The sequence below is a fragment of the Mauremys reevesii genome, linkage group 1, assembly GCF_016161935.1.
Source record: "Mauremys reevesii isolate NIE-2019 linkage group 1, ASM1616193v1, whole genome shotgun sequence".
NCBI classification, from domain to species: Eukaryota; Metazoa; Chordata; order Testudines; family Geoemydidae; genus Mauremys; species Mauremys reevesii.
In genome coordinates this window covers 163,139,412-163,165,070 of record NC_052623.1, presented here as the reverse complement: position 1 = coordinate 163,165,070, position 25,659 = coordinate 163,139,412, and the positions used below count along the sequence as shown (strand labels likewise).

General features: G+C 42.4%; 3 protein-coding genes across 4 annotated transcripts in view; 1 reads left to right on the top strand and 2 right to left on the bottom strand.

Annotated features, from left to right (window-relative positions):
- Positions 1-1,143: 1,143 nt before the first annotated feature.
- Positions 1,144-7,447, bottom strand: HMGN1 (high mobility group nucleosome binding domain 1). Its single transcript, XM_039528444.1, has 6 exons — positions 7,252-7,447; positions 6,808-6,840; positions 6,692-6,721; positions 6,556-6,615; positions 4,489-4,620; positions 1,144-1,333 (listed from the first exon to the last, which is right to left on the bottom strand). The coding sequence occupies exons 1-6, from the start codon at positions 7,264-7,266 to the stop codon at positions 1,286-1,288; spliced, it is 318 nt and encodes a 105-aa protein (XP_039384378.1). The 5' UTR covers positions 7,267-7,447; the 3' UTR covers positions 1,144-1,285.
- A 154-nt stretch (positions 7,448-7,601) lies between these two features.
- Positions 7,602-22,329, top strand: GET1 (guided entry of tail-anchored proteins factor 1). 2 transcript variants are annotated; one of them, XM_039528415.1, is made up of 5 exons: positions 7,602-7,918; positions 15,370-15,535; positions 16,755-16,822; positions 18,106-18,220; positions 20,609-22,329. In XM_039528415.1, exons 1-5 carry the CDS (start codon positions 7,622-7,624, stop codon positions 20,680-20,682), a joined length of 720 nt encoding a protein of 239 aa, XP_039384349.1. In that variant the 5' UTR covers positions 7,602-7,621; the 3' UTR covers positions 20,683-22,329. The 2 variants fall into 2 exon arrangements, with proteins under 2 accessions (XP_039384349.1, XP_039384358.1); XM_039528424.1 differs by lacking the exon at positions 7,602-7,918 and adding an exon at positions 15,000-15,022.
- Positions 22,330-22,485: 156 nt separating this feature from the next.
- The window catches only part of LCA5L (lebercilin LCA5 like), a 33,069-nt gene continuing 29,895 nt past the window's right edge, over positions 22,486-25,659 (bottom strand). Inside the window, exon 8 of the mRNA XM_039528403.1 lies at positions 22,486-25,241. Within this exon, the coding sequence (XP_039384337.1) occupies positions 24,463-25,241 (779 nt within the window). The 3' untranslated portion in view covers positions 22,486-24,462. The remainder of the gene's footprint in view (positions 25,242-25,659) is intronic.

The following is a 25,659-nucleotide window of genomic DNA, read 5'->3' as shown; positions in this document are numbered from 1 at the left end:
TAAAAAATCCCTCTCTAGAAATAACATTGTCTATTCCGAGTGAATGTTAAAGTATCTACCAGTACATGTTTCTCTCAGTTTTTCAAAGAAAAACAAAATCCAATAAACAGATTTCTGTAGGAGTTATGTGTGTCACTGTAGTCAACCCAGGGGCTACAAAAGCAATGTCCTTTTATGACCAAGATTTTATTGGCTCTTGTTTGGTAATCAGTACATAGACACACCATGAACAATTTGTACAATTTTTTTATTCTTGTGTATTTTTCATCTTTTTAAAAACCATTATTTCAATTATTTTTCATCTTAACCTGTGTTGAGAAACTGTCCTTTACAATTTGACATGATGTACCAGTATCTTGAATACTGTCATATGAAGTTAGATCTGCTATACAGAAAGTTCCACCTACTCAGGGCTTGTCTACACTTCCAGCACTGCAGCAGCACAGCTTTGCACAGTTGGAGTTGTGCTGCTGTAACACTTAGAGAAGATGCTATGCTGACAGGAGAGCTCCTCCCACTGGTGAAGGTACTCTGCCTCCCTGAGGGGCAGTAGCTATGTTGATGGGAGAAGCCCTTCCATTGAAATAGCTCTGTCTACACTGGGAGTTCGGTTGGTATAAATGCATCACTTAGGGGGGTGGATTTTCCAAACCCTTGAGCAACGTAGTTATACTGACATAAGTCTGTAGTGTAGACCGGAGCTCAGTAACATCACACTCACCACACACCCAATAAAGGTTTCCAATTTTTCACAGCACAGTTACAAAGTTATTGAAAAAAATAAAACTACTACTACTAAAAATAACTGTCTCAGATAATACACAATTCTGAAACGGAGATCCAACCCCAAGGAGCAGTTTCATTACAGAAGTAACTCTATAGATACAGTGGATATAAGTAAAATGTTAAGACATTTTCAACTTATGATTCCAAAGTTTGATCTGTGTCATGCCTCATTTAACAGGATAAAAAACTGTCCCTCAGAGCCTATGGAATGTTAAGTGTAATCAGGATTTCAAAGCCTCTCCCTAATCTAACATTCCATTAATTTCTGGCTACACAGAAAATAGACAACCAGTAGATGATTTGACCTCTTTAAAAAAGCATTTACACGTATCGAATTATGTAAAAAAATGAGATGTGGTGGGACTCCCTCCTTTTTAAAAGTGTGTTTTCTAGAACTACTAAAAAACTTGCATTTACAAAATAGTTGATAAAAATATTCCTCTGAATTGTACAAGGAAGGTAGGTACTGGGTCCACTAATAAAAGACTTGGTAGAGATATTACTGAGACTTGGCTTCTTTCTCTCTTGCTGCATCAGACCCTGGAGCCTGAAAAAGGGGAGAGGACATAGAGAAGATTTAGTATAACAGTTTTCTGAAAATCTCAATGTCTTAGTTCACACACAAGATCTAACAGTAAAGAGAATATGGTAGCTTCAAAAAGATTTAACAAATCAGGTATATTTTAAGAGCAAAATTCATTATCAAATGTTTAGCACAAATGATTACTTAAGTCTTCACACATTTTGATTCATGATCTTAACCAATCAGTCCCCTTTGATAACATTCTACAACACAAAACAACTTAAAGTGAAATGTAACTGGCTCAAATTTTAGGAAGTCTACTTCTTATATTAGAAATGTAAAAGACTAACCAGTAAGAATTAGTTTTACGGGTTAACTTGCCTTAAACATTAATCCCGGAGCAGGGCCAGCTGGCCCGGAGCAGCACCAATGCAGGCCCAGCCACGCCGGCTGGATGGGGCCCTAGACCCAACTGCGCTTGCAGGATCAGCCCCAGACATTTAAACAACATATTTTTCGTTTAAACGGTTAACTTTTTAAAATGGAATTAACGATTCTAGAATGCATATGCGGTAGGGATGTAAAGTCATTCCAGCTCAAGACAGACTTAAAAGTGAAGGGATTTTTTTTTAAAAAAGGAGCCTATTTCATTAACTGCTGCCCTTAAAGGTCAAAATACTTTAAGATTTAATGAGTACTCTCTCTCACACTAGGAAGCTTAGATCCTGCGGAATAGCACATCTTTAGAGAAGCAAACATTTGAATTCTACACTGCAGTATTTGCATTGTTACTTTAACTATCTCAAGATTTCTAACATGTTTTAAGACAAATGATCATGTCACAGTATTCTTGAATTTAGAAGTCCATCTCTGCAGAAATTTAATTCAGTATCTAGACTGAGTAATAGTGGCAGAGCTACCCTGTGTCTAGATCAGTGGTCTCCAACCTTTTTACGCCCAAGATCAATTTTTGAATTTAAGAGCAACCCAGGGTCTACCCCATCCTGAGGCCCCACCCCGCTCACTCCACCCCTCCCCCGGAGCTCTCTCTCCCCCAACCCTCACTTTCACAGGGCTGGGGCAGGGGGGTTACGGGCTCTGGGCTGGGGCTGAGGGACGACCGGTCAATCGCAATCTATCAACAGGTGACCACTGGTCTAGGTGACACCAGTATTTTGTCCCTTAACTTCAAAACAACAAATTCATACAAGCTTAAGCTTAATAATGGCCATATGGGGTCAGACAACGGTTCATCTAGCCCAGTGTCCTGTCTTCCGACAGGACCTGATCCCAAGTGCTTCACAGGGAATAAACAGAACAGGTAATCCATTCCCAAAATGGCCTTTCCCAGCGTCTGGCAAACAAAGTCTAAAGAGCATGGTTTTGCATCCCTGCCCATCCTGGCTAATAGCCATTGATGGACCTATCTTCCATGAACGTATCCAGTAATTTTTTGAAAGGATACATATACTCTATCTAGATAGATAAATTCATTGCATTTTTACTGCATAAATGTTATCTTTAAAATAGGACTGTCAAGTGATTAAAAACATTAACAGTGCAATTAAACAATAGAATACCATTCATTTAAATATTTTTGGATGTTTTTGACATTTTCAAATATATTGATTTCAATTACAAAACAATACAAAGTGTACAGTGCTCACTTAATATTTATTTTTTATTACAAATATTTGCACTGTAAAAACAAAAAAAAATATTATTTTTCAATTCACTGAATACAAGTACTGTAGTGCAATCTCTTTATCATGAAAGTTGAACTCTCCATGTCCAGTTACAGTCCTCGGTCTAAGTTTTGTAACTTAGATCGATTTAGGGCTGGTCTACACTACAGCAGTAAAACTGACAGGCAAGGCACTATCTACTGAGGGTAAAGGAGACGCAGGCTCTGCTGTGGATTCCGTCCCAGACCAAAGGTAGTAGAGAAGGAAATGGGGGCAGTTGAACCACACAGCACGCGCACGCTCGCTCTCTCTCTCTAGATATATATCTATGTCTGGCTCACAGCGTGATGGGGGGAGGTGCACATGTGCAGTCTAATGGGCACTGCTGATGAAGATCTCCGATCCCAGGCACAGGAGGCGCTGCCACATCTATAGCGGAGTACCCACAGGGACATCATCACTTGAAGAACAACTGTTGCATTCAACAAATACAATTTCTGACCATTTTCAGATATTAATCAATGTGCATGCTCAGTTTTAATAAGCATCAGTTAAGAGTGTAATTGCAATTATCAAGTTATTTAGAAAGTAAGTATTGAGCCTACTGACACTAAGTCAGATTAACATCACACTGAAATGAATGAAGCAGTTGACATTGCAGACAGTCTGAAAATAGCTCTAAAAAGTCTTCTTTTGAATTTGCATCAGTTATCTTTCTAGAATATTTCTCTGAAACCATGAAGACTAGAAACTATCAGAGATTTTCAGATCAGTCAGAGGACAAAGCTACTGAGGCTGGTTGAAAATTTTCTGTCAGCGATTTTGGGTTTTAACATAATGGAATTTTTTGTGAGATGTTTCTTGTTTTCTGCAGAAAACATTGGTTTTTGCTGAAAGATGTTGGTCAAAAACTAGTTGTAGGACTTAATGGGTTGTAGTTTGCTCCTTGTGTACTCACTCTCTTCCATGGGCTGGGATCCCCAGATACAAATCTTTCATAATGCACCAATATCCTCTCTGGGTGAGGGCCGTGTGCAACATGAAGTTCCATCGTGCATTATGGGAGATGTACTCCAGCTGGGGATCACAGCCCAAAGAGAAGGGGGACATGAGAAGCAAACTACAACTCCCATGAGACTCTATTACCACATTTGGCTGAAATCGTTTCATTTTGAGTTTTTACTGAAAGCTATATTCCATGGAAATTGAGTTATGAAAATGTCTCTTATTTTTCCAGAGGAAAAGATTCCAATGAATTTTCACTCCCAGTTCTGGTAGCTACATTTCTTCCATTAAAGTTAATAGAAGATGCATGGCTAAATCCCCTAGGCTGCTATGAAAATCTCAGTGACATGCATTTATATCTTAGATTTTGCAGAAACTGAATCTGATGTTGGATAGATGTTTAGATTAACTAGTGCATTACATTATATTAACTCTTCATAATCAAGAGCTAATCTTTTGTCTAGGTTAAGACTAAAGCTACTACTATACCTCTGCACTGTTAATTTCTCCATTTTCTGCAGGCAAGTTATCTTTAGTTTCTTCTTGATTAGTCCCCTCAATCTGTTTTCCTTTTGGTCCTTTTTTCCCCTTTGATTGAGCTTTCCTGTCCTCAGATTTATCCTACAATAAAATGAATGAAAGAATTTAGATAACCTTTTAAAACAAAATAGTTATTAATTCTCAATATTACCAAAAAATAAAATCAAACTATATGCTCCATAACCAGTGAAGGTTTCCATAGATAGGTAGATAGATATAGAGAGAGAAATTCTCTCCATTCCAGAAATAAGAGATAGTCAAACTGGGATCAGAAACTAAAGCACTTATAAAGAAGGTTAGTAGTGGTTTCTCAGACCCCATAACTACTTCCACACAACCACTACACAATTGAACAACAGATTAAGACTTATTGTTTTTAGACAAGAGCACTAAGGAGTTCAGTGTTAATAATGCTGTATTAGTACGAAAAGAGGCAAAGGAGAGGATGCAATGACTTCACTTATCTAAAGGATACAATTTTTATCTAGGACACTGCTATATTTCAACACTTTGCACAGCCATTTATTTGTAGAACAGCATTATGCAATAAGAACAGGATTTATCAGGCAATTGTTATTATATACACAAATACTATAAGTAAACTGCAGCAGATGAGTTTCTGGAGAGAATAGCCATCGGAATGAACATATTTATTGGGGAATATTAGCAAAATCTAAGACACACATATTTAGCCATTCTTCACAGCTTTCCTACTTTTTCATTTAAAACATTCAATATTATATAAATTTAATCTAAAAGGCTTCTATACACCAAGTCTTCATGCATCTCTATTTCAAAAATAGAGATCAAGAGACTAGAAAAAAATCATTGTTTTAATTTGAAGATTTATTAATGATGTATAATGGGTAAAATTGTGGCTGATAACCCAAATAGACTGTCTCAGTTCATTTGCATACTGCAAGCCTACTGGTTAGGACTGTCACATATAGTTGTGTACTTCCTTCACAAGTACATTTACAGAAAATATTGTCAGAACAGTAAATTATTTCATAGCTGTAACCTAAGGACTTTATTTTACATAGCCAAGATTAAATTCACTAGAAAATGGGATATATTCCCTACTTCACATATATGTCTATGTCAGGGATCGGCAACCTGTGGCACGCAGCCTGCCCTGGTCTATGTATTGCATAGAGCAGTGTTTCCCAAACTGTTCCGCAGAACACTGGTATTCTGTGAAAGACTCTTGCACTTGATTTTTGTACGACTTTACATGTGCTTTCCATTAAAGTATTGAATTGCTAGTTCAAGTTATTTTAAATTTGTATTTTGCTTTGTTTTATAAAACAAAATATATTTGAGCAAAAACAACAATTTTTACTTGAAAACTAAACGACTACAAAGTAATATTATAAGTGTTCCGTAATAGGCTAAAAAGTGTTCTGTGGCCAAAAAAGTTTGGGAAACGCTGATATAGAGTATCTTCACCAGATGAACTATAGGAATGCAGATGCATCAGTACAGCTGTGCCAATACACATGTAGACATGCCCTGAATTAACACTGAACTCAATACAAGTTCAAAAACGTTTTACAAGGTTAAACCATGAATTTCTACACAGTCTTTTAATATGCAAGTACATACACACTTTCCCTTTCAGGTAGCAATAAAGACATGAAATATTCTTATATGAAGTTGCCCCCTGATATCAAAATAACCATCAGCACTACTAAAATACTCACACCTCTTAAGTATGTTCAAGAGATCCTAAGTACCATTAGCTGCTTAATAAAGGAAAAGGTCTAAGCGAGGTGGAGTAGAACCATACTACATACATTCTTCGGAAGTTCTCCTCTAAAGATAGATAACTTGGTAAAAATAGTTGTTTAGTGCACATTGCTGCCTGGGTGCTCCCTGGAAGCCAGGTAAGTTAAGAGCAACATCTAAATGAAATCTGTCCTAGATCCAGCTGTATGATCAAACCAACAGGGCACTGTCCCTGTCACACTTGCTCGACACACCAATCTGTGCCATTCACAGGTGTGTCTCACTCACCTTTGCTACGGCTGGTGCTGCCTTTTTTGGCTTAGGCTCGACTTTGGCGGGGGCAGGTTTCTGGAAAGAGAGGCAGGTTTAGTGCTCGCCCCTCACAGCGCCTAGGAAGGGACAGCCGGGGGATGTCTATACTTACAGCTGATAGGCGCGCAGACCGCCTCTTGGGCTAGAGAGAGAGACAGACAGCGTGAGAGTCAGGTCCCTGCCCCGCCTCCCCCCCAGGGGAGCCCGCGCAGGAAGCCGGGCACTTACCTCCTCCTGCGCCTTCCCGTCAGCCGCGTTCAGCTGCGAACAAACACGCACAGGAGAGTGAAGGAACAAACATGTGCGCACGCGCCAAGCCCAGGCCCCCTCCCCCTCCCCAGGGGCGGTCACGGCTGTGACATCAGTAGACACGCCCCTTCCCGCCGCCGCGTTCGGATTTCGAACCCCGAGTGCGTTTAACGGCTACAGAAAATTCGAGTGACGCAGCTGCCGCTTGTCGCGAGAAGGGCCTCGCGGTCGCTCAGCGCCGAGCTAGGCTGGCGGGTCCGGCCGATGCCCCGGGCGCCGTTTGGCCCAAAGCCCCCCGGAGCGAGCGTCAGCCGAGCCCGAGGAGTTTGCGGGCGGCGGCGCGAGAAGCCCGGGATAGCCCCGGGCCGCAGCGTCCGGTCGGCGCCTCGGTGCGGTGCTGTGGGGAGCGGTTCCACCCCGCACCTTTCTCCTCGGCATGGCGAGCGGTGGCCCCGACCGGCAACCCGCTGGTGCAGCTGTGGTCGCTGCTGCTCCCCGCGTTCACTCGCGCCCAGCGAGCGGCTGCTGCCTGCGCGTGAATGACTCTCAGTCTCGCTGCGCAGTGGTCGGAGCCCGCCCTTCCCCCATCCCAGCGGCGCCGCAACAGGATCCAGCCGGATTGGGGGGGGGGGGGGGGTCGGGGGCGCGCCCCATTCACTGGCGGCTGCGCGCGCCCATTGGGCCGAGCCTCCCGCGGGGCTACTTTCGAATCACAACAAGCCCTTGGGGCGGGCCTGTCACTCATGTCAGGACGTGGGGCGTGGCGTGGCCCATCACTCCGGCGGGGAGGGGGATGAGCGCCCACCTGATTGGTCAAGGTCCCTCACACGGCCACGCCTTCCGTCCCGCTTCCCAGCCGTGCTGGAGCAGGGATGGGGCGCGTGACGGGGGATGCGCATGCGCAGTGCCAGGAGGCGGAGGAGGAGTCCAGCTGGTTAATGGCGGCCGCGCGCGCGTTGTAACGGTAGTTCGGTGGCTGCTGCGGGTGGCCGGCCGGGTGATGGCGGAGAGCGGCGCGTGGCTGCTCGTGCTGAGCTCGGTGTTTCTGTGCAACCTTCTCAAAATCCTCCTGCCCTCCTGCTCCTCCATCGTAAGTGACGTCAGCGCTCCGGGCTCCTCCCTTAGCAACCGTCAGCCCCCGCTCGCGACAGTGGGGTGGCGCGGACCCCCGAGACCCTGGCGCGGAGGCCCCGGGGCGCGGCCCGATGTTTTCCTCTTTCGGGGACCGTAACCCGCCCCCCCCTCCCCGCGTGTCTGTGCCCGGCGCCCCCCGGCTGCGGTGCGCGTCTCCTCGGGAGCCTGGGGCGGCCGGGCTGGGGCACGAGCGCAGGGAGCCTGGGCGGGCGCGAAGCTGAGCCGCGGTCTCCTGAGACAAAGGGCCCGGGCCCTGGGCGCGGCCTGGCAAAGGCCCGGCCTGCGCCGCTGCGCGCGCCGAGCTCGGCCCGATCGAGGCGACCTGACTCAAGGCTGTAAAGCGCTTCGTGCCACCCCGGGTTTTCTGCGCCCTGGCCCCGGGCGTCTGCTGCCACTGCCGGCTTTGCGCTGGGAAATTGGACCTGGCTCCTTGAGGCCAAGGGCCCTGCGCCTGTGGTAGGTGCTCGTTAAAGGCTTCTGCAGGAAAAGCGGCTCACCACAGCTCCGGCTGGGTTAAGGACTCTATCAATTGTCAGGAAACCCAACGGAGAGCTCATTTAGAGTCCCCGAAAAACTGATACCCCTCCCCCAAACCATTCCCTGGTGGCTCATAGTGGGGATAGCTCAGTGGTTTGAGCATTGGCCTGCTAAACCCAGGGTTAAGAGTTCAATCCTTGAGGGGGCCATCTAAGGAAGGGGGGTAAAAATCTGTCTGAGGATTGGTCCTGCTTTGAGCAGGGGGTTGAACTAAATGACCTTCTGAGGTCCCTGCCAACCTTGATATTCTATGATTAGTGACCAAGAGGGTCTTTCTACCCTTGTCCTGATTTTTCACACTTGCTATCTGGTCACCCTATATATCACTGTCTTGTGTCCAGCCACAGATTGTACTCCTCCTACATAATACTGAACCTATTATACTCTTGGGGGAATTCTGTGCACATGTAGAATTCATTTCCCCCACATAATTTTTTTTCTCTGCAAAAAATACATTCTGCTGGGCAGGTGCTGCAGGTACACCTTTCGCCTGCCAAGGCTGCTATGGCACCAGACGAGAGGGCAGTTGGTTCAGCAAGCCTGGCTCTGCCCATTGCGCCAGATGAGGGGGCATGGGGACAGACAAAGAGGAGAGGGGAGATTGCAATGCTTGGGGGCAGGGTCACATAGATGGGTTCAGAAGCGCTAGTGGGGGGACATATGGACAGGGCCGCCCAGAGGATTCAGGGGGCCTGGGGCAAAGCAATTTCGGGGGCCCCTTCCATAAAAAAAATTGCAGTACTATACAATACTATATTTTCATGGGGGGCCCTGCGGGGCCCGGGGCAAATTGCCCCACTTGCTTCCCCCCCACAGGCGGCCCTGGGAAAAATAAACCTTCCGCATCTCGTCACAAACCCAGTTTTGAGAAAACTTCTTTACAAGGTATCACTGGTTCTCAGCATCCGCTAGTGCTAAAAGGCACTAAAGCTCATTAAAAGGGTTGGACAAATATTTTCCGTCAAAACTTTTTTTGGATCGAAAACTAGGGGTTTTTAAAAAGCAGAAAAAAATCATGGACAATATCTGCTTTCCTTCAAAATTTGTTGTGGTTTTTTTAATTGAAAAGCTGAAATTAGTCTGCCAAAACCTGAATATGGTTTGGGGTTTCAGAAGTGTGTGACCAAATATTTGCTGCTTGCTCTGTTTGATTGCTTAAAGAAACAATAAAAAAATTCTGCTTAAAAAAAATCCAAAACTTTTGAACCACCTCAGCTTGTGACTAAATGCCTGAGCCCATCCAGTCAGAGATTTTTCCAGGTTTCTGATACTTTGCTGGCTTCCTTGACTCACATCTGTCTCCATAACTTTGGGTTCATTTAGCTTAGAACATAAGAACAGCCATACTGGGTCAAACCAAAGGTCCATCCAGCCCAGTATCCTGTTTACCGATAATGGCCAATGCCAAATGCCCCAGAGGGAGTGAACCTAACAGGTAATGATCAAGTGAGCTCTCTCCTGCCATCCATCTCCACCCTCTGACGTACAGAGGCTAGGGCCACCATTCCTTACCCATCCTGGCTAATAGTCATCAATGGACTTAATCTCCATGTATTTATCTGTTTGCTAGAGACTGGCTCCACGGGGTCCATCACAAACTGGAGACGGTTACTGGGGTATTGACTTTAGTATAGCTTATGTACATACTCCACAAACTGAACATTTGAGCTTGTCCAGAATCTGGGTTGAGCCTATGTTGTGAAAACTGAAATGCTCAAAATGCATGTGAATGGACACAGGGTACTAAAACTAAATTAACCCAGAGGTTCTCAAACTGGGGGTCGGGACCCCTCGGGGGGTCACGAGGTTATTACTGGGGGTTGTGAGCTGTCAGCCTCCACCTCAAACCCCGCTTTGCCTCCAGCATTTATAATAGAGTTAAATATATATAAAAAAGTGTTTTCAATTTATAAGGGGGGGGGTGGTGTTCGCACTCAGAGGTTTGCTATGTGAAAAGGGTCACCAGTACAAAAGTTTGAGAACCACTGAATTAACCCTTCTGAAGCCTCAGGGACTGCAAGGGAGGGGGTGGTCTCCCTTGGTAGGGTTGGGAAGGAGGTAGGTGGTGTAGGATATTGCTCTTCTCATGTGATCCCTCCCCCCAGTGGCTAGTTTAAATGAAGCTACCTTCCCCTGACATGAATCTCTCTATGGCACTGAAATTAAATATAGATTATAATTCGGCATTTGAGAAGTGAAAGGGATGGTAGCCCTAATGGAAAAGCTAACAGTTTGGCTCTTCTGCAAGCTGCAAACTGCTGAATGAGCTTTAGGGTAGGGAAGGCTGTGCCTCCCAAACAGCCTGGCCCTGCCCCCTATCTGACCCCCACCCACTTCCTCCCCCCAACTGCCCCCCTCAGAATCCCTGACCCATCCTGCTCCTTGTCCCCTCACCATCCCCCAGAGAACCCTCCAAACCACCACCCCAGAACCCCACCCCTGCTCCCTGTTCCTACTGCCCCGACCCCATCCACTGAGTCCTGACAAACCTCCAGAATGCCCACAATCCAACCCCCCCCTTCCCTGTCCCCGGACCGCCCCCAACCTCTGCCCCCTCGACTCCCTGCCCCTTATCCAACCCCCCGGCCCTGGCCCCTTACCCCCACCTCCGCCCCTCTCCCGGAGCCTCAGCGCATCCAGGAGCATCCCTGAACAGCGCAGCAGCCCCGTGCCTCCGGCGGGGCCTGAGCTCCTCCCTGCTCAGAGCCACATGGTAAGGGGGCGGGGCTGGGAGCTCCAGCGGGGCCTGAGCTCTCTCCACTCGGCCTGGAGCTTGCAGTCCTGCCCCCTTACCACGCAGCTCTGAGCAGGGCGGAGCTCAGGGGCCCCACTTGGAGCCACGCTGCTGTTCAGGGACGTTCCTGGGTGCGCTGAGGCTCCGGGAGAGGGACGGGGAGGGAGCCTCGGCTGTTCTCGTGGGGGGCCCTGCTGAGCCCGGGGCCTGGGGCAAATTGCCCCACTTGTGCCCCCCCCCCCCTGGGCAGCCCTGCATATGGATGGCTGAATGGGGGGCGTGTAGGGACACATGGGGTGGGGATGCGATGCAGGGACACATGGGGACTGGGGCAGATATGCCTGAATGAATGGGAGAGGCTACGGGTCAGCCAGGGTCTGTATGGGGGAGGCTCCCCAGCTCCCTAAAAATCTCTCCCCAAAACCTACAACTGTTCCATACGTCTCTCATCCACACCCACCAACCCTCCTCACTGCCAGGCTCCTTCGCAGCAATTACTTCCCTCTCTTTCAGCTCCTCCATTATCCTTGACTCCCCCAAGCCTTTGCACCGCTTCCGAGAAGTGTGGGAAATACGGTTCCGTATTGTAGTTTAAATAAATTATTACTCAGAGTTCTGTATTCATTTGCCTAGTAAGGAATTTATTTGTCTAAAAACATTTCTTGAATCTTTTTTTTTTTTTGGTCTTTATTGTTATAGACATACTTGCTGACAGGCATTTTGAAATAAATTACCAAAATAATTGGAACTGGTGTGACTATATTGCGTTACTTAATTTGCCTAGTAAGGAATCTATTTGTCAAAAAAAATGTCTTGAATTTTTTGTTGTTGTCTGTATTCAGTCATTCCCCCGTCAAGCCCCATCCCCATTATTTTTAGTAAAAGTCACAGACAAATCACGAGCTTCCATTAGTTTGTTTATTGCTCACAACCTATCTGTGACTTACTAAAAATAATGGTGAGAAAGTCTTTACCTTAAATATTAGCAACATCCCTTTTGAAGAAGCTATTCTACTGAAGGTCATAACAGTTCTATTTTATCGACAATAGTTCAGAAGTGCTTAGAAACTCTATAGCAGTGGTTACCAAGTGGTCGATTGCAATCAACTGGTAGACCCTGGAGACTTTCCCAGTGAATCGCAATATCTGGCTGCTGAAAGTCTGGTGGTATAGCAGGGCTGCTGCTAAGGCAGGCTCCTTGCCGGCTCCAGCCCCATGCCACTCGGAAGTGGCGAGCACGACCCCGGGGAGAGGGTGGGGCCAGGGGTCTCTGTGCATTGCTGCTGCCTGCAAGCACTGCCTCTGTAGCTCCCATTGGCCAGGAATGGTGGCCAATGAGACCTCCAGGGGCGGTGCCTGTAGAGGGGCAGCGCACGGAGCCATGTGGCCTCCTCCTCCCCCCAGGAGCCGCAGGGGCACGTTGGCCCCTTCCGGAGAGTGGCATGGGGCTGGGGCAGGCAGGGAGCCTGCCTTAGCTCCGCTACGTCACCAACCAAGGTAAGTGCTGCCCGGCGGAAGCCCGCACCCCAGCCCAGAGCCACCTCCTGAAGTCAGCACCCTGTACCCCCTCCTGCACCCCAACACTCTCCCTCAGCCTGGAGCCCCCTCCTGCACCCAAACTCCCTCCCAGAGCTCGCACTCGTCCCCTCCTGCATGCCAACCCCCTTCTCCAGGTTCAGCCCAGAGCCCCCTCCCACACTCTGAACCCCTCAGCCCCAGTCCAGAGCCCACACCCCCTCCCAAACCCCTGCCTCAGCCCGGTGAAAGTGAGTGGTGGGGAGGAGAGTGAGGGATGGAGAGAGCGGGGGGATGGACTGAGTGGGGATGGGGTAGATGCTGGTTTGCACTTAAATTGAAAACGTAATCTTGTATATAAAAAGGTTGGCGACCACTGCTCTAGAGAATAAATCCATATAAACCAAAATTCAAATTGTGGATTCTCATTTTAAGTTAGGCAGAGAGATTGTTTATTTTTCTTTGAACAAGTGATACACTGCTAAATCTTTCCCCTCCCCTCCCCTCTCATTCTTACAGTATATCTCAGAATAATTAAGAAATGGAACATTTCAAGAGGTATACTGAAATTATTTTAGAAAAATCAACGAACTATATAAGTAAAAAAACTCAGAAGACCAATGTCGTCATTACTAGTTGTGACTTCTTTTTCATGTCTGAGTGACCCACCCCCTGAAGTGTTAGGCATTTTGTTCTCACCTGTTTTGGGATGGAATCAAACAATTCTACTCTTAGATAGGGAGCCAGGTATGCTACTCCATGCCTATCAACCACTTATTACTGAAGGTTGACCTGGTTTTGGACACTTGTGTTTTCTCCTTTTAGGAACCTGTGACCAGGGATATTGACTTACAGATGTCTTAACATATTTTTATTTAGTAATTTGGAAAAAAAGTAAAAAGAGTTTAAAATAAAGAATCTGTACGCATTGTCTTATGTAGAGTACTACTATCCCAGAAATTGTAACTGCAGCACTGTTAGCTTCTTTTCATGCCCCACTAGGACTCAAGCTTGTCCTCTCTGACCCTCCTTTAGCCTGTGCACTTTTATCAGCCATATCCTTTTCTCTTCCTTTTCCTCCTGGGTTCTTTATGAAAGTCAGTAAATGCAAGTTAATGCTCATTGGAGGGAAAAATTCAACTACTCATAGAATCTTGTGAGGTGGAAGTTAATATATCAGCTCAGGAAAGTGATCTAGGCTTTATAGTAGCCAGCTCAATGCACCTCTTGCACTGTGTTTCTAAAAAAAACAAACAAAAAAAACCTAACGATGTTAAGATGCACAGGGGATGGAATGGCAAATAAATTGGAAAATATATAAATCAGTGGTGCACCTCAGCTGGAGCATTGCAGTACTGTTCACCCCATCTTAAAAACAATATTGCAGAAATAGAGGGAATTGAGAGAAAAAAATTATTAGAGGCATGGAAAAACGTATGTGAAGAGAGTTTGAAGAGATGGGGATTGCTTAGCTTAGAAAGAGACAAATCAGAGGGGAGATGATACCAGTTTATAAAATAATCATTGGTATAGAGAAAGATTTGGAGTGTCTGTTCTTCCTGTCTCATAATACCAGACAAGGGCACAGTCAATTAAATTAAAAGTTAGCAAATTAAAACAGGTAAAAAGGAAATATTCTTTCACACAATATGTAATTAAAGGATGAAACTCATTGTCACAAGAAGTTGCTGAGACCAAGAATGTAGCAAGATTCAAAGGACCTAGCTATTTATATGGATAGCAAGGATATCAGAATTATAATACTTAAAAGGTAACAAAAATTTTGGAAGAGATATTAAATGTCATGCTTCAGTGGTTAAGCCAGTCTCTCACTACTAGAAAATAAGAAGAGCTGTGAAATTAGGTCGGTGTAACTGTCGCTCAGGAGTGTGAAAAATCCACAGCCCTGAATGAAGCAGTTAAACCGACCTAGCCCACAGAGTAGACAATGCTAGGTTGGCGGGAGAATTCTCCCATCAACCTAGCTATTGCCTTTTGGGGAGGTGGATTATCTACACCAGGGGTTCTCAAACTGGAGGTCGGGACCCTTCAGGGGGTCTCAAGGTTATCATATGGGGGGGTCGCGAGCTGTCAGCCTCCACCCCAAACCCTGCTTTGCCTCCAGCATTTATAATGGTGTTAAATATATAAACAAATGTTTTTAATTTATAAAGGGGGGAGTCTCACTCAGAGGCTTGCTATGTGGAAGAGGTCACCAGTACAAAAGTTTGAGAACCACTCATCTGTGCCAACAGAAGAACCCCTCCAAATAATGTAGGTAGCTGCAGCATTTTAAGTGTAGACAAGCCCTTAGTGACTGGCCCTCAACACTCAAACTCCATTTCACAGCTTAACAAAGAATCAGAATTTGTTGACATTGAGGCTATGCTGCAGTCTATTTAATCAAGATTTTTCTGAGGGGTGGGAGTAAAGATAGATTAATTTGTTCTGTGAGGTTGTTGAGTCCTTCAGTTGATATTGTACATGTATTCTGTGGTATAATTTTTAAATTGTACAAGTATATAGAAAGTATGGTATTTGCTCTTTATATATTTAAGAAAATACATATATACTAAATTCTGACTAAATAGCTGATTGTGTTCCTTTTTTTTTTTTTGTAGATATCCAGATTGCTACAGAAGGATGCAGAGCAGGAGTCCCAGATGAGAGCTGACATTCAGAACATGAAGCAAGAACTCTCAACCATTAGTATGATGGATGAGTTTGCTAGATATGCCCGACTGGAAAGAAAGATTAACAAAATGACTGACAAACTTAAAACTCATGGTAGAGTGCAATATTTGCCACTTGTTCAGTTTCCCTAAAAACACATCTTTTTCCAAGTAGGTTTTTATTTTGACTGTATTTGACCTTATTTGTAGACCCTTTCACTTTTTTCTTTATCCCTATCCAGTGTTCTCTCTGCTTTTTTTGTTTTTAAGTTTGAGGGTTTTATTAATATTTTTTTTATTTCTGTTTTACATAATACTAAGGGGGTGGGAATATAAGTACCTTTCAGAGGAATTCACAAGGAAACTGAGGCAGAAGGCAAGTTTTCATTTTCTGTCTGAAGAAACACTCCAGTTAGTACACCTAGAATTTCTGAGTTCAAGTCAAAATAGCAGCATGTCTTTAAGACATGAAAGTGAGCCACTAACGCTTTGTCTTCATTGCAAAAAGGTGTTTGCTTTTTCTACAGCAGGATAATTAATGCATGTTAGCAATCCCTTTGTAAAGTCCTAATGGAGACAAGGCACTGACTACAGTGCATTGTCTCTACAAAGGTGTTTAATAAAGCTTTTGGCCGCTGGGCCACCATGTTTAAAGATTATTTTTTTTTGGTGGATTCCTTTATATTGCTCTGAAGCACCACAGCGGTTGAAACTCAAATTGGAAAAAGAGCCTTTCTTGTCAGATGTAACTATTTGAACTAGTCACACTAAAATGATTTTTCATTCTGAATGAGATTCATTCAGCTGGGCAAGAAAGTATTCTTGACAACATTCCCATGAGCCCGAATGGTTAAAAAAAGGCAGTGATAGAATGCCTAATGCGATAATCTGTGTCCGCTAAAGAGATTGCACTACCCCTATGGAACAGAGGGCTAGTTCGAACTCAGTGTAGACCTGCCCAGAGAGTACTCTCATTTGTGTTTAGTCCAACATAAGTTTTCATAGGTCAGCAGCCATAGAGATTCCTTCTGGTTAGGTTCTTTGTCTAGTAAACCACTATTTCAAACATTCCCCAGAGTAGCTTTGAGTAAGGAAGTAGGTAGCATCTTACTCACAGAGGGATACTCTGTAGCATACACTGATATTTTGGATGATGAAAAGAATGCTTGTTTTCCAATAATAAATTGCCAGTGACAGCACATAAATAGGAGTCTAATCTTTAAGCAGAATATTTTCATTTAGAAAGTGAAATATTAATAATTCACCAGTTTGAGGTAAGCACATTTACTATTATATAAATAATACCGATGGCAATATTTCTTTTCTTTTCACAGTCAAAGCACGAACTGCTCAATTAGCCAAAATAAAGTGGGTGATAAATATTGTATTCTATATTCTACAAGTAAGTGAACACTTTATTATGATGGAATACAGATTATTAAAACAAATACTTAAAATGATATTTTACCATTCTGCAGCTATTGGCTAATACTTATGCTATGTCTACACTACGGACCTAACAGCGGCACAGCTGTACCACTGCAGCTCTCCCACAAGTGCAGCCTCTCTATGCCGGTGGGAGAGAGCTCTCCCACCAGGCTAATTAACCACCCCCAATGAGCAACAGTAGCTATGTTGGTGGAAGACACTCTCCTGCCGACATAGCACTGTCCACACCAGCGCTTTTGTTGGTGAAACTTATGTGGGTCAGGGGTGGGGTTTGTTTTTTTTCACACCCTGGCCAACAAAAGTTTTTCCAACAAAAGTGCTAATATAGACAAAGCCATAGACGTCCATCTGACATTCTGACTATATGTAGCATGGCAAACCCTCTCATCAGTAAAACACTTATTTCCAGGGATGGAGGATATTGTTGATGGGGGGTGGTATTTGTGAGGAGAAGGGATTTTTGAGTTTGATTTAATGTCTGGTCTGCTGTTTTCTGGTTTCTTGCCTTATCCTTTACGTCATTGCTCTGTTATTTATGTCAGAGGCAACTGGTGCCCAGGATGATAGGTGCTATCTGTCTTTGTAAGCTGGGCTGGTAGCCCTGCCTGTTGCTAAGGTTGCTTTACATTTACAGTTATAAGACCCTGTTTTCAGTTGCTTATAACTTTGCCAGACTTCAACTGTTTGGACTGAAATTTTCCTTGAAAGACAGTTTATACTCATTTCTTGAATAGTTCAGATTTCATGCCAATTCATTGTTTATTCTCTCTGCTAAGACTGTCAATAAAGGTGACCATTAGAATCCATTGTGAGAGTTTTTCTTTTTCCTTCTTGATGTGGACACCAGTCTAGTTCATAGCAGACTATAACCATCAACTCAGTTTATGCTAATTGGAAAAAAAAATCCATCAGATTGTAATAGTATTTGATCACTGTTTATCTGGGCTAAAATTGACCCTGCACCTACAGGTAAAAAACACCATTTTTCTGTGAGCCATCCAGCCCCCCAAGAGACTGTATTTTGACACTGATATTTTAATATTGTGTGTATAGTTAAGATGATGTAAGTAGCATCCAGATTGTAACAACTTTTTGTAGTTTTATGGGCACAATCTTACAAATGTAAATTTAGCCGCACTTCATAATTATTCATATTTTAATTTACTGCCACAAAATAGAAATTTGAACATACTTTTTATGTGTTATTTTCCTGGCTAATGAGAATTTCCATTCCAGGCTGCTTTGATGATCTCACTAATTTGGAAATATTATTCTGAGCCAGTTACTGTGCTTCCAAGCAAATGGCTAGCCCCACTGGAGCGTTTAGTAGCCTTTCCTACTGGAGTGGCAGGTAAGATTGTGTATAAGTAGTATACATTTCTCTTCTCTCCAAGTGTATGTGGATTCCAGTAGTATAACGAGAAAGGGCACATGAAGGATAAAAATGCTTTCCTTACCTATCTTTCTAATAACAAAGAGAATTTTAAACTACAGTTTTTACTGATCAGGCTTCTGGGCCCTACTGCAATTTTATTAAATAACATAAAAAATGAAGGCTTCTTTCACCTTATGGGAAATTTGAAAAAAGTGATCAGACAAGGAACAGCCTGCTCTCAGCTTTCTTTGTTGAAAGAAACATGATTAGGCTGCATGGGGGCCTATACACAGAAATACATTGTAGTGTTTCCCTTCTTGGTTTTAATTTTTTTACTGAAGTAAGTTTAAGCAATTCCTGAAGCCTTCCTGGATGTCTGGTCTCATATTTACATTTGGGATATTCCTTTCTGGGCCCTTGGCCATTAGCAGAACCCTGCATTTACTTCTGAGATAAACTGCATGTTTCTCCTTTATTATGTTAAAACTAAAAAGATGTTGAAAGGAATTTATGTAGGGAAAATTAATTAGAGATCAGTTGTATACTAACAAAAGCCAAAACCTCACATTAGATTAGAGTAATCATGTACAGGTCATATATAAAGTGATTTGAAATGAATTTAGAAAAGTAATGCTCGAGGGCCCACTTCCACTGAAGTCGATGGGAGCTTTACATTGACTTTGAAGGATTTGGTGTTTAGTGAGAGACCTTGGCAAGGTGCTGTTAAACAGACAGTTTACAAAGTGTCAAGTCTAAACTTTTACCTACCTTAAAAATACTATATCTTTCCACGTTGTCTTCCTGATCCTTGAAAATCTATCATTTTGAAAAGAAGAGCTTCAACAGAAAGGTAAAAAAAAATGGAACTTTTCTCCAGCACTACCTAACAGTAAATTCAAGATTCAGGGTTTCTCTGAGGTCTCAGATCCATGTTTCTGAATGGAGACCCTGACTACTGTATACTGACGAGCTGATCAGACAGGCAGACTGCAAGGTGGGGGTGTGTGTGTGTGTGTGTGTGTGTGTGCGCGCACAAGCTAAAACAGGTGACGGGTTTTAGTTCAAGCCTGTATGTGCCAATGGTGTCCTCTTCAAAGGATTCTAAATTATGTTCCTATCTTTTTAATGCTTAAAAGCATTCTTGAGCAAGGTCCCTATTCAGCATGATAACTTGCCAAGACAGGACTGTGTTTCTATGGTGCTGTGAAGCATTAGTCCTTGAAAGGCATTTACTTAAACAGTACATAAAGCTTTGAACAGTTCTGTTCAATTATCTGTCTCTCATCCTCTTCTTTTGTCTTAGTTGATAATCATGAGGGAAGGCTATTGGTCTTGAAAATGCTTCTAAATTATGCTGCTGCCAGTACAGAGACATTTAAAACCATTGAAAAGAATAGTTTCTCCACCTCTATCCCAAGGAAATAAGTTACATTTTTTAAATGTGATACTGAATTGACATAGCATAAAAATGCAGAAACTTACAAAAAGAGATGCTAAACCACATGATGAACTAAAAGTTCGGCCAGAATTTTTCCCTTTGTTTTTTATTTTGCTTTGCCAGCCTAAAGTGAATTGTGGGATGTGATTGGTCAGTGTCAAGCAGCTTTTATGGGATGCCAAGAAAATCCAGCTTTTGGTTAAAAATTACTGTTGTACTTTCTAAGAATGTAACACTTTTTTTTTAAACTTGTGTGCAGCCGTACATTCACTTGGAAACAACAGTTCTCTTTAGTTTTGAAATACTTAATTTTTAAGAAGTATTATATTCCCTTTTTGTTTTATTTACCACTTTATTGTTGCTGAACTTCCTGGTGTACTTCAGTCTGGAAACACTATTCTGCCAAACTTAACTACTGTGTGTCAGCACTGTTGGTTTTAGTGGGAAGGCCATTTAAAACAGTAGCACAAGAGTATCTGGAGGGAGGGTCCAGTAGGGACAGAGTTAATAGTTTTTTCCTGGGTATGCATATTTAAAACATCGCTTTAAAAAAATTGAGCATTTTCAGGAAACATTCTTTTTACCCACCTTGAATTTTTTTTTAAATTTAAAAGGAAGGTTCTACTGTGGTGCTCCCTTTCTACTTCACCTTTGTCTTCAACAGCAAAGTTACATATCTCTAATCACACAACAGATATGTTTAGAAGCTGCAGGATATGTATGCCACGCATTGGTACATACTGTACCTCTAATTCAGTACCATCTCCCTGACTTTCAGATTCTCTCAGAATTAGGTATAAATACTTTATCCCTTTGATTTCTTAAAATTTTCATTTTTGAAACTTTCTGAGTTACTTACCAGAGTTAGAGATGTGTGTTTGAGAGTTATTGATACAATGATATACGATGCTTTTCTCTCTCCTCAGGTGGTGTTGGAATTACATGCTGGCTTGTGGTCTGCAACAAAGTTGTGGCCATTATGCTTCACCCTTTCAGCTGAGAAGGAATCCCAGAATTCTGAACTGCATTTCCATTATTATAGTTAGAAAGTGGAGTCCTGAAGTCTTTTACGAGAGACAAAATACAGAGCTTGCCCTAAGTACTTCATTCCTGGTGTATAAAGGGGGAAAAGCCCTTTCTATCTAAGGAAGCAATTGTTGTATACAGTGTAATAATTAAGCATGAATTAATTTTCATCTTTTATTATTTCAATTGAATATTTATCAATAAGGTTTATTGGTCAGACCTTCTTCTCTTGATTTATCCCTCAAGTTCTTAGTCAGCAACTTTTAAAGATAACATTACTTTTGATAAAGCGTCATTTTTGTTGTTGATGACTAGTATATACACTGGTTAACTGCAGAAACAAGAATTTGTCACTACAATTTCACTGAGAATCAGCTGCAATGCTGGATTAACTATAGCTTTTAAAGGTGAATTACAGAGTGGCTGGAGATTCTTTTGGGATTTTACTATTTCTTTGGGAGAAGTATGGAGACTGATTCATATAATTTTCTTTTGGTGGAGCAGGGAGGTAGATTTACTGCTTGTTTATTTTAGAATGTGATTTCCTGACTTTACCTTGCAGACTTCAGCATTTATGGGCTGTCTTAGAAGATGCACCGCTGATTTAATTGAAATCTAAAGTTGTCCTACGGCCCTCTCTCAACTGCCAAATATGTGGTGGCTGGCTCCTTATTCCTGTCTGCTCCCAAATGACAATGGAGACCTACTTGCATGAACATACTATATCTCCTCTCCCAAATGGCTCTTCCTAGCCCCGGACCTGATTCTCCCTCTCAAAGTACTTGTCTTCCCCCTATCTCTCAAGGTGTACTGTGTTGGGAAGGAACGATGTGGCCAGTCTCTTCCTGTTGAGGAGGAGAAGCAGGAAATGTTTAAACTTCAGAAGGAAGAGCAATCACTAACATTTCAAAATATGAGTAACATCATCTTTCAGGATAGCCCAAGATAGTCTGCAAGGTAAAAAAGTAAGTCAGGGACTCAGATTTCTAAAGTAATAGAAAATCTTGAAGAAAATGGTAATTAGCGGAGGAAAAACTTTACTTTTTGGAGTGAATCCTCTTTTCCCCAGTGTAAGCTACAGTATACAGGCTGGATGCATATGGTCCTGCAGGGTAAGGGCCTCCGTACTAGCCTGCCAAACAGTGATAAACTGTTTTGCAACTGCTGGGTTGCACTGTGTGCTGCCCATGTCATTCCTTTCCTGAAAGGCCAATGGTCAGTGGATTTGCAGAGTCCCTGATCCACAAGCCCTGCATGCCTCTACACTGGCATGGAAAAAACTCGTGTGGAAAGGGGCACATAACACACCTGCATAAGTTCCAGGAACTCTGGCTCACCTGCTTGCCCTGTGCAAGGGACCTGCATCTGTTCCACTACATTCAGCTTCCTTCATAGTCCTAGCGGGGGTGTGCCCGATTCTCATCCCTCCCCCAAATGAACACTTCATTTAGGAAAGAATTCTTAAGGTCATGATATCTGTTCTGTGTGCGCACATAAAATGTTTTTCTTTGTATGTGAATTTTTAATTTGTTTTTTATGTTGGTTATATTGAGCCAGTATTAATATTTATGCATAAAATATGCAGCACCAAGAAAAAAAATACAGGGATTAAGAACCGGTGTGCATAGTTTCTTTATTCATTAAATAAGATTGTTCTTGCCATGTTAATTTTAATTAAAACTTTTGAAAAGATTAATGAGCATTTTATTGGTAGATAATTGGTAGTTCCTACCTAAGGAGATAAACAAGGAAACAGTGCATTACATACACAGACTTTGAGGCACTAAAAGTAGATTATTTTAACAATGCTATTAACACTGGTCCCCTAGATGCATCTCATGATGCTCAAAAGTCTTGCATTTCATTTGTTTTGAAGTGAAAGAGCAGCAAGACCAGTAGGAGCAGCATCTTTTTCCAAAATAAAAGCTGCTTTAGCAGTAGATTTGTGTTGTCTATTTTGGTTACACTTACTAGGCCAGGTCTTGCTGTATTTATTCACACAAGTAATCCTATTGATTTCTTTAATCAAACTGCTTGTGAGAGCAAGAGCAATGAAGTTTTGGCTCTGAGAACTGTGAACAAAGTTGTTGGTTTAAGTATTATTTGAATGTGACTGCTCCATATGCTGGGTATGTCTATAATCACATGAGAAATATTGACATTTCATAGATATTCTTTCCCCATGCATTTTTCATCACACTACCAACCATCTTTGAAGTTTCTCATTGCAAAGTTTAATCAAAGTATTTTATCTTTAGGAAAAAAGCTATCGAGTACCAAGAAAATTACTCTTATGTGAACACATGCAGGGTATCTTAATCCTGAAAAGTGATTAGAATCTGTTACAGGATAATTAATGTTCACGCTACTGTTTTTAAATGTCCTTGACTTTTTTGAAAATTAAATCAAAGACAGATTTTTTTTTCCTTTCTGACCCTTGCTACATATCTGAAATATCCTACTTTAAGTGACTGTAAAAATTTAAAAAAAACAGTAAACAAAGGCAAGGCTATTTGAGAAGTGGTCATCCACTACTTTTCCAAAACAACACATTCAGTGGGCAAAATAGTGCAGACTTCATCACCTGAGACCAGTGGTTGGGATGGGGTGCTTTGAAGAATTCTAACTTTCAGTGGGAACGAATGACGCTTCAGAGCTTTCTGGAACTGGTGAAAATATAATTTTGTTTGAATTTTGGAAGATATTTCAGGACTGAATTTTAACTTATTGTATCAGGGCCAAATAATGGCCATAAAAAGAAATCAATCACCTCAGCCTTCTGAAAAATCTCACATAGAAATCCAGATTGAAGCGAAAGATCTTGCATTTTACCCTAAAGGCTGCCTGTCATGCTTGAGCATTGGTAGATGATATGGATGATTGAATTCCAGAGCTGAAGACCTTTCTCCAATAAAGGTCTGCTATCTGTCCCCAGCATTTCATCTTTAAACTCAAAGCAATTTGAATTAATGTGTTCTCTTATTCTGACACAAGATCACTGAAATCCTTCAGCTTTTAGTGATGCCACTATTGGATAAAAACATAGCTTACATATGATTACTTTTATAGTGTTAAAAAAAGCACTTTATATGGGCCCATATCCACTAAAGTACTTAAGTACTTGCATAATTTTAAGCAGGAATAGTCATAATGAAGTTACTGGGACTACTTGTGCTTAAAGTTATGAAACTGCTTAAGTGCTTTGCTAGACTTAAGGGCTCAGATTTAAAAGCTACACAAATATTTAAAACAAGTGTGAAATCCTGGCCCCACTGACTTCATAGGGGCAGAATTCTGCCCCATAAATCCAATAGGTATTTCAATCCTATTTGTCTTTTCACTTCTGTAGAACAAGCCCTTCTTTAATGTGTTACTCTTCCAAACAACTTCAACTGCTTTCCAGCCTTGACAACTTTTCACTGCAGCTAGCATAAACATGGTTTTAATATTCTTTATTTTGGTATATTCTAATATGCCCAAGAGTGTTCAACCAATTGAGTAGCGTGCATAAGCATTGGGACACGGCACTTGTAGAGAAATACTCTCCTGTAACTGAGTATTCCATTTCAGTTTTATTGCTGAAGAATGGTTCAGGTAAAAATTCGAATAAGATTTAAATGAAATCTTACAAATAATGAAGGCAAAAAAACAAAACTGGTAGGCAACACACTGCTTTTCAACAAATGTTAAACATATTACATATTTCAGGATTAAAGATAAACAATTTAACTTGTACATCAATTGAATATTAAAACTATTTTATGTCTGGGGATGAAGTTGTTAGTTTAGACTTTCCTAGTGTAAATTTAGAATCTCCACATTGCAGACCAGTGTCAGTGTTTGAAATCTCACTTGTATAATTATGTAACCTTTCATTGTCCACAATTGTTTGTTCTTTATCAAGCCCTTTTGTGTTAGGGGTTGAATGGTTGTTTAAGACATAACTTGGTCCAAAGAGTTCTTCCATAAGAGAGTTTTTCCTCTCAGTTAGCGTTGTACGAACGTAGCTTCCATCCTCTGCATCTTTCTGCCTTGTTTTGGTAACTTTACCAAATGATGGCTCATATATGCCAAATGAATTTCTTGCCTTCAATTCAGCTATCTCACTCTGGTGCCGACCTGCTTGTCTGTTCTTGCGGAGGCTGCCTGTGTTGGACACTGGACCTGATGCAGGAAGCCCCTGATGCAAGTTTTCAGTGGCTTCTGTGAATGTATACTGTTTTTTCAGTCTAGTGGGTGTTCTGTTATTCTGAGTTGGAGTTACACTTTTATCATCTGCTGCTCCTTTGTCACTTAGTTGTTTACTTTTTCTCTCCTCCCTTTCATTCTCTTCTCCTACAACTTTTTCCTGATTATTCTTCCTTATTGGGACATCATTTGTAGGTCGAGTTTGTCCTGCTTTCATCAGTTTCTCTAGTTCTTCTTTCAGTAAGTCAGCTTTCCTTTCTTGCACTTCTCTCTTTTTCTTCTTTCTTTCCATAAATTCAAAGTGAGTTTTTTCTTCCATGAGCTGTATTTCATCACTTAAAAATTCTACAATGGAATATTTTTTATTTAGCAATGTTCTTAATTTAGGGATGTTTAAGAGCATTAGATAGTGCAAAGGCATTTTACCTATGGAAATCTATATACCATCATTCTCGTTTATATTGCACCAGTTCTATGAGATTACTAAGAAGATACTATTCACCAATGAGTATGCCAGAAGACTTGTTAGATCTAGATCAGGGGTCAGCAACCTCTGGCACACAGCTTGCCAGGGTAAGCACCCTGGTGGGCCAGGCCAATTTGTTTACCTGCCGCATCGGCAGGTTTGGCCAATCACGGCTCCTACTGGCTGCGGTTCACTGCTCCAGGCCAATGTGGGCGGTGGGAAGCTGCAGCCAGCACATCCCTCGCCCACACCGCTTCCCGCAGCCCCCATTGTCCTGGGACGGCGAACCGCGGCCAC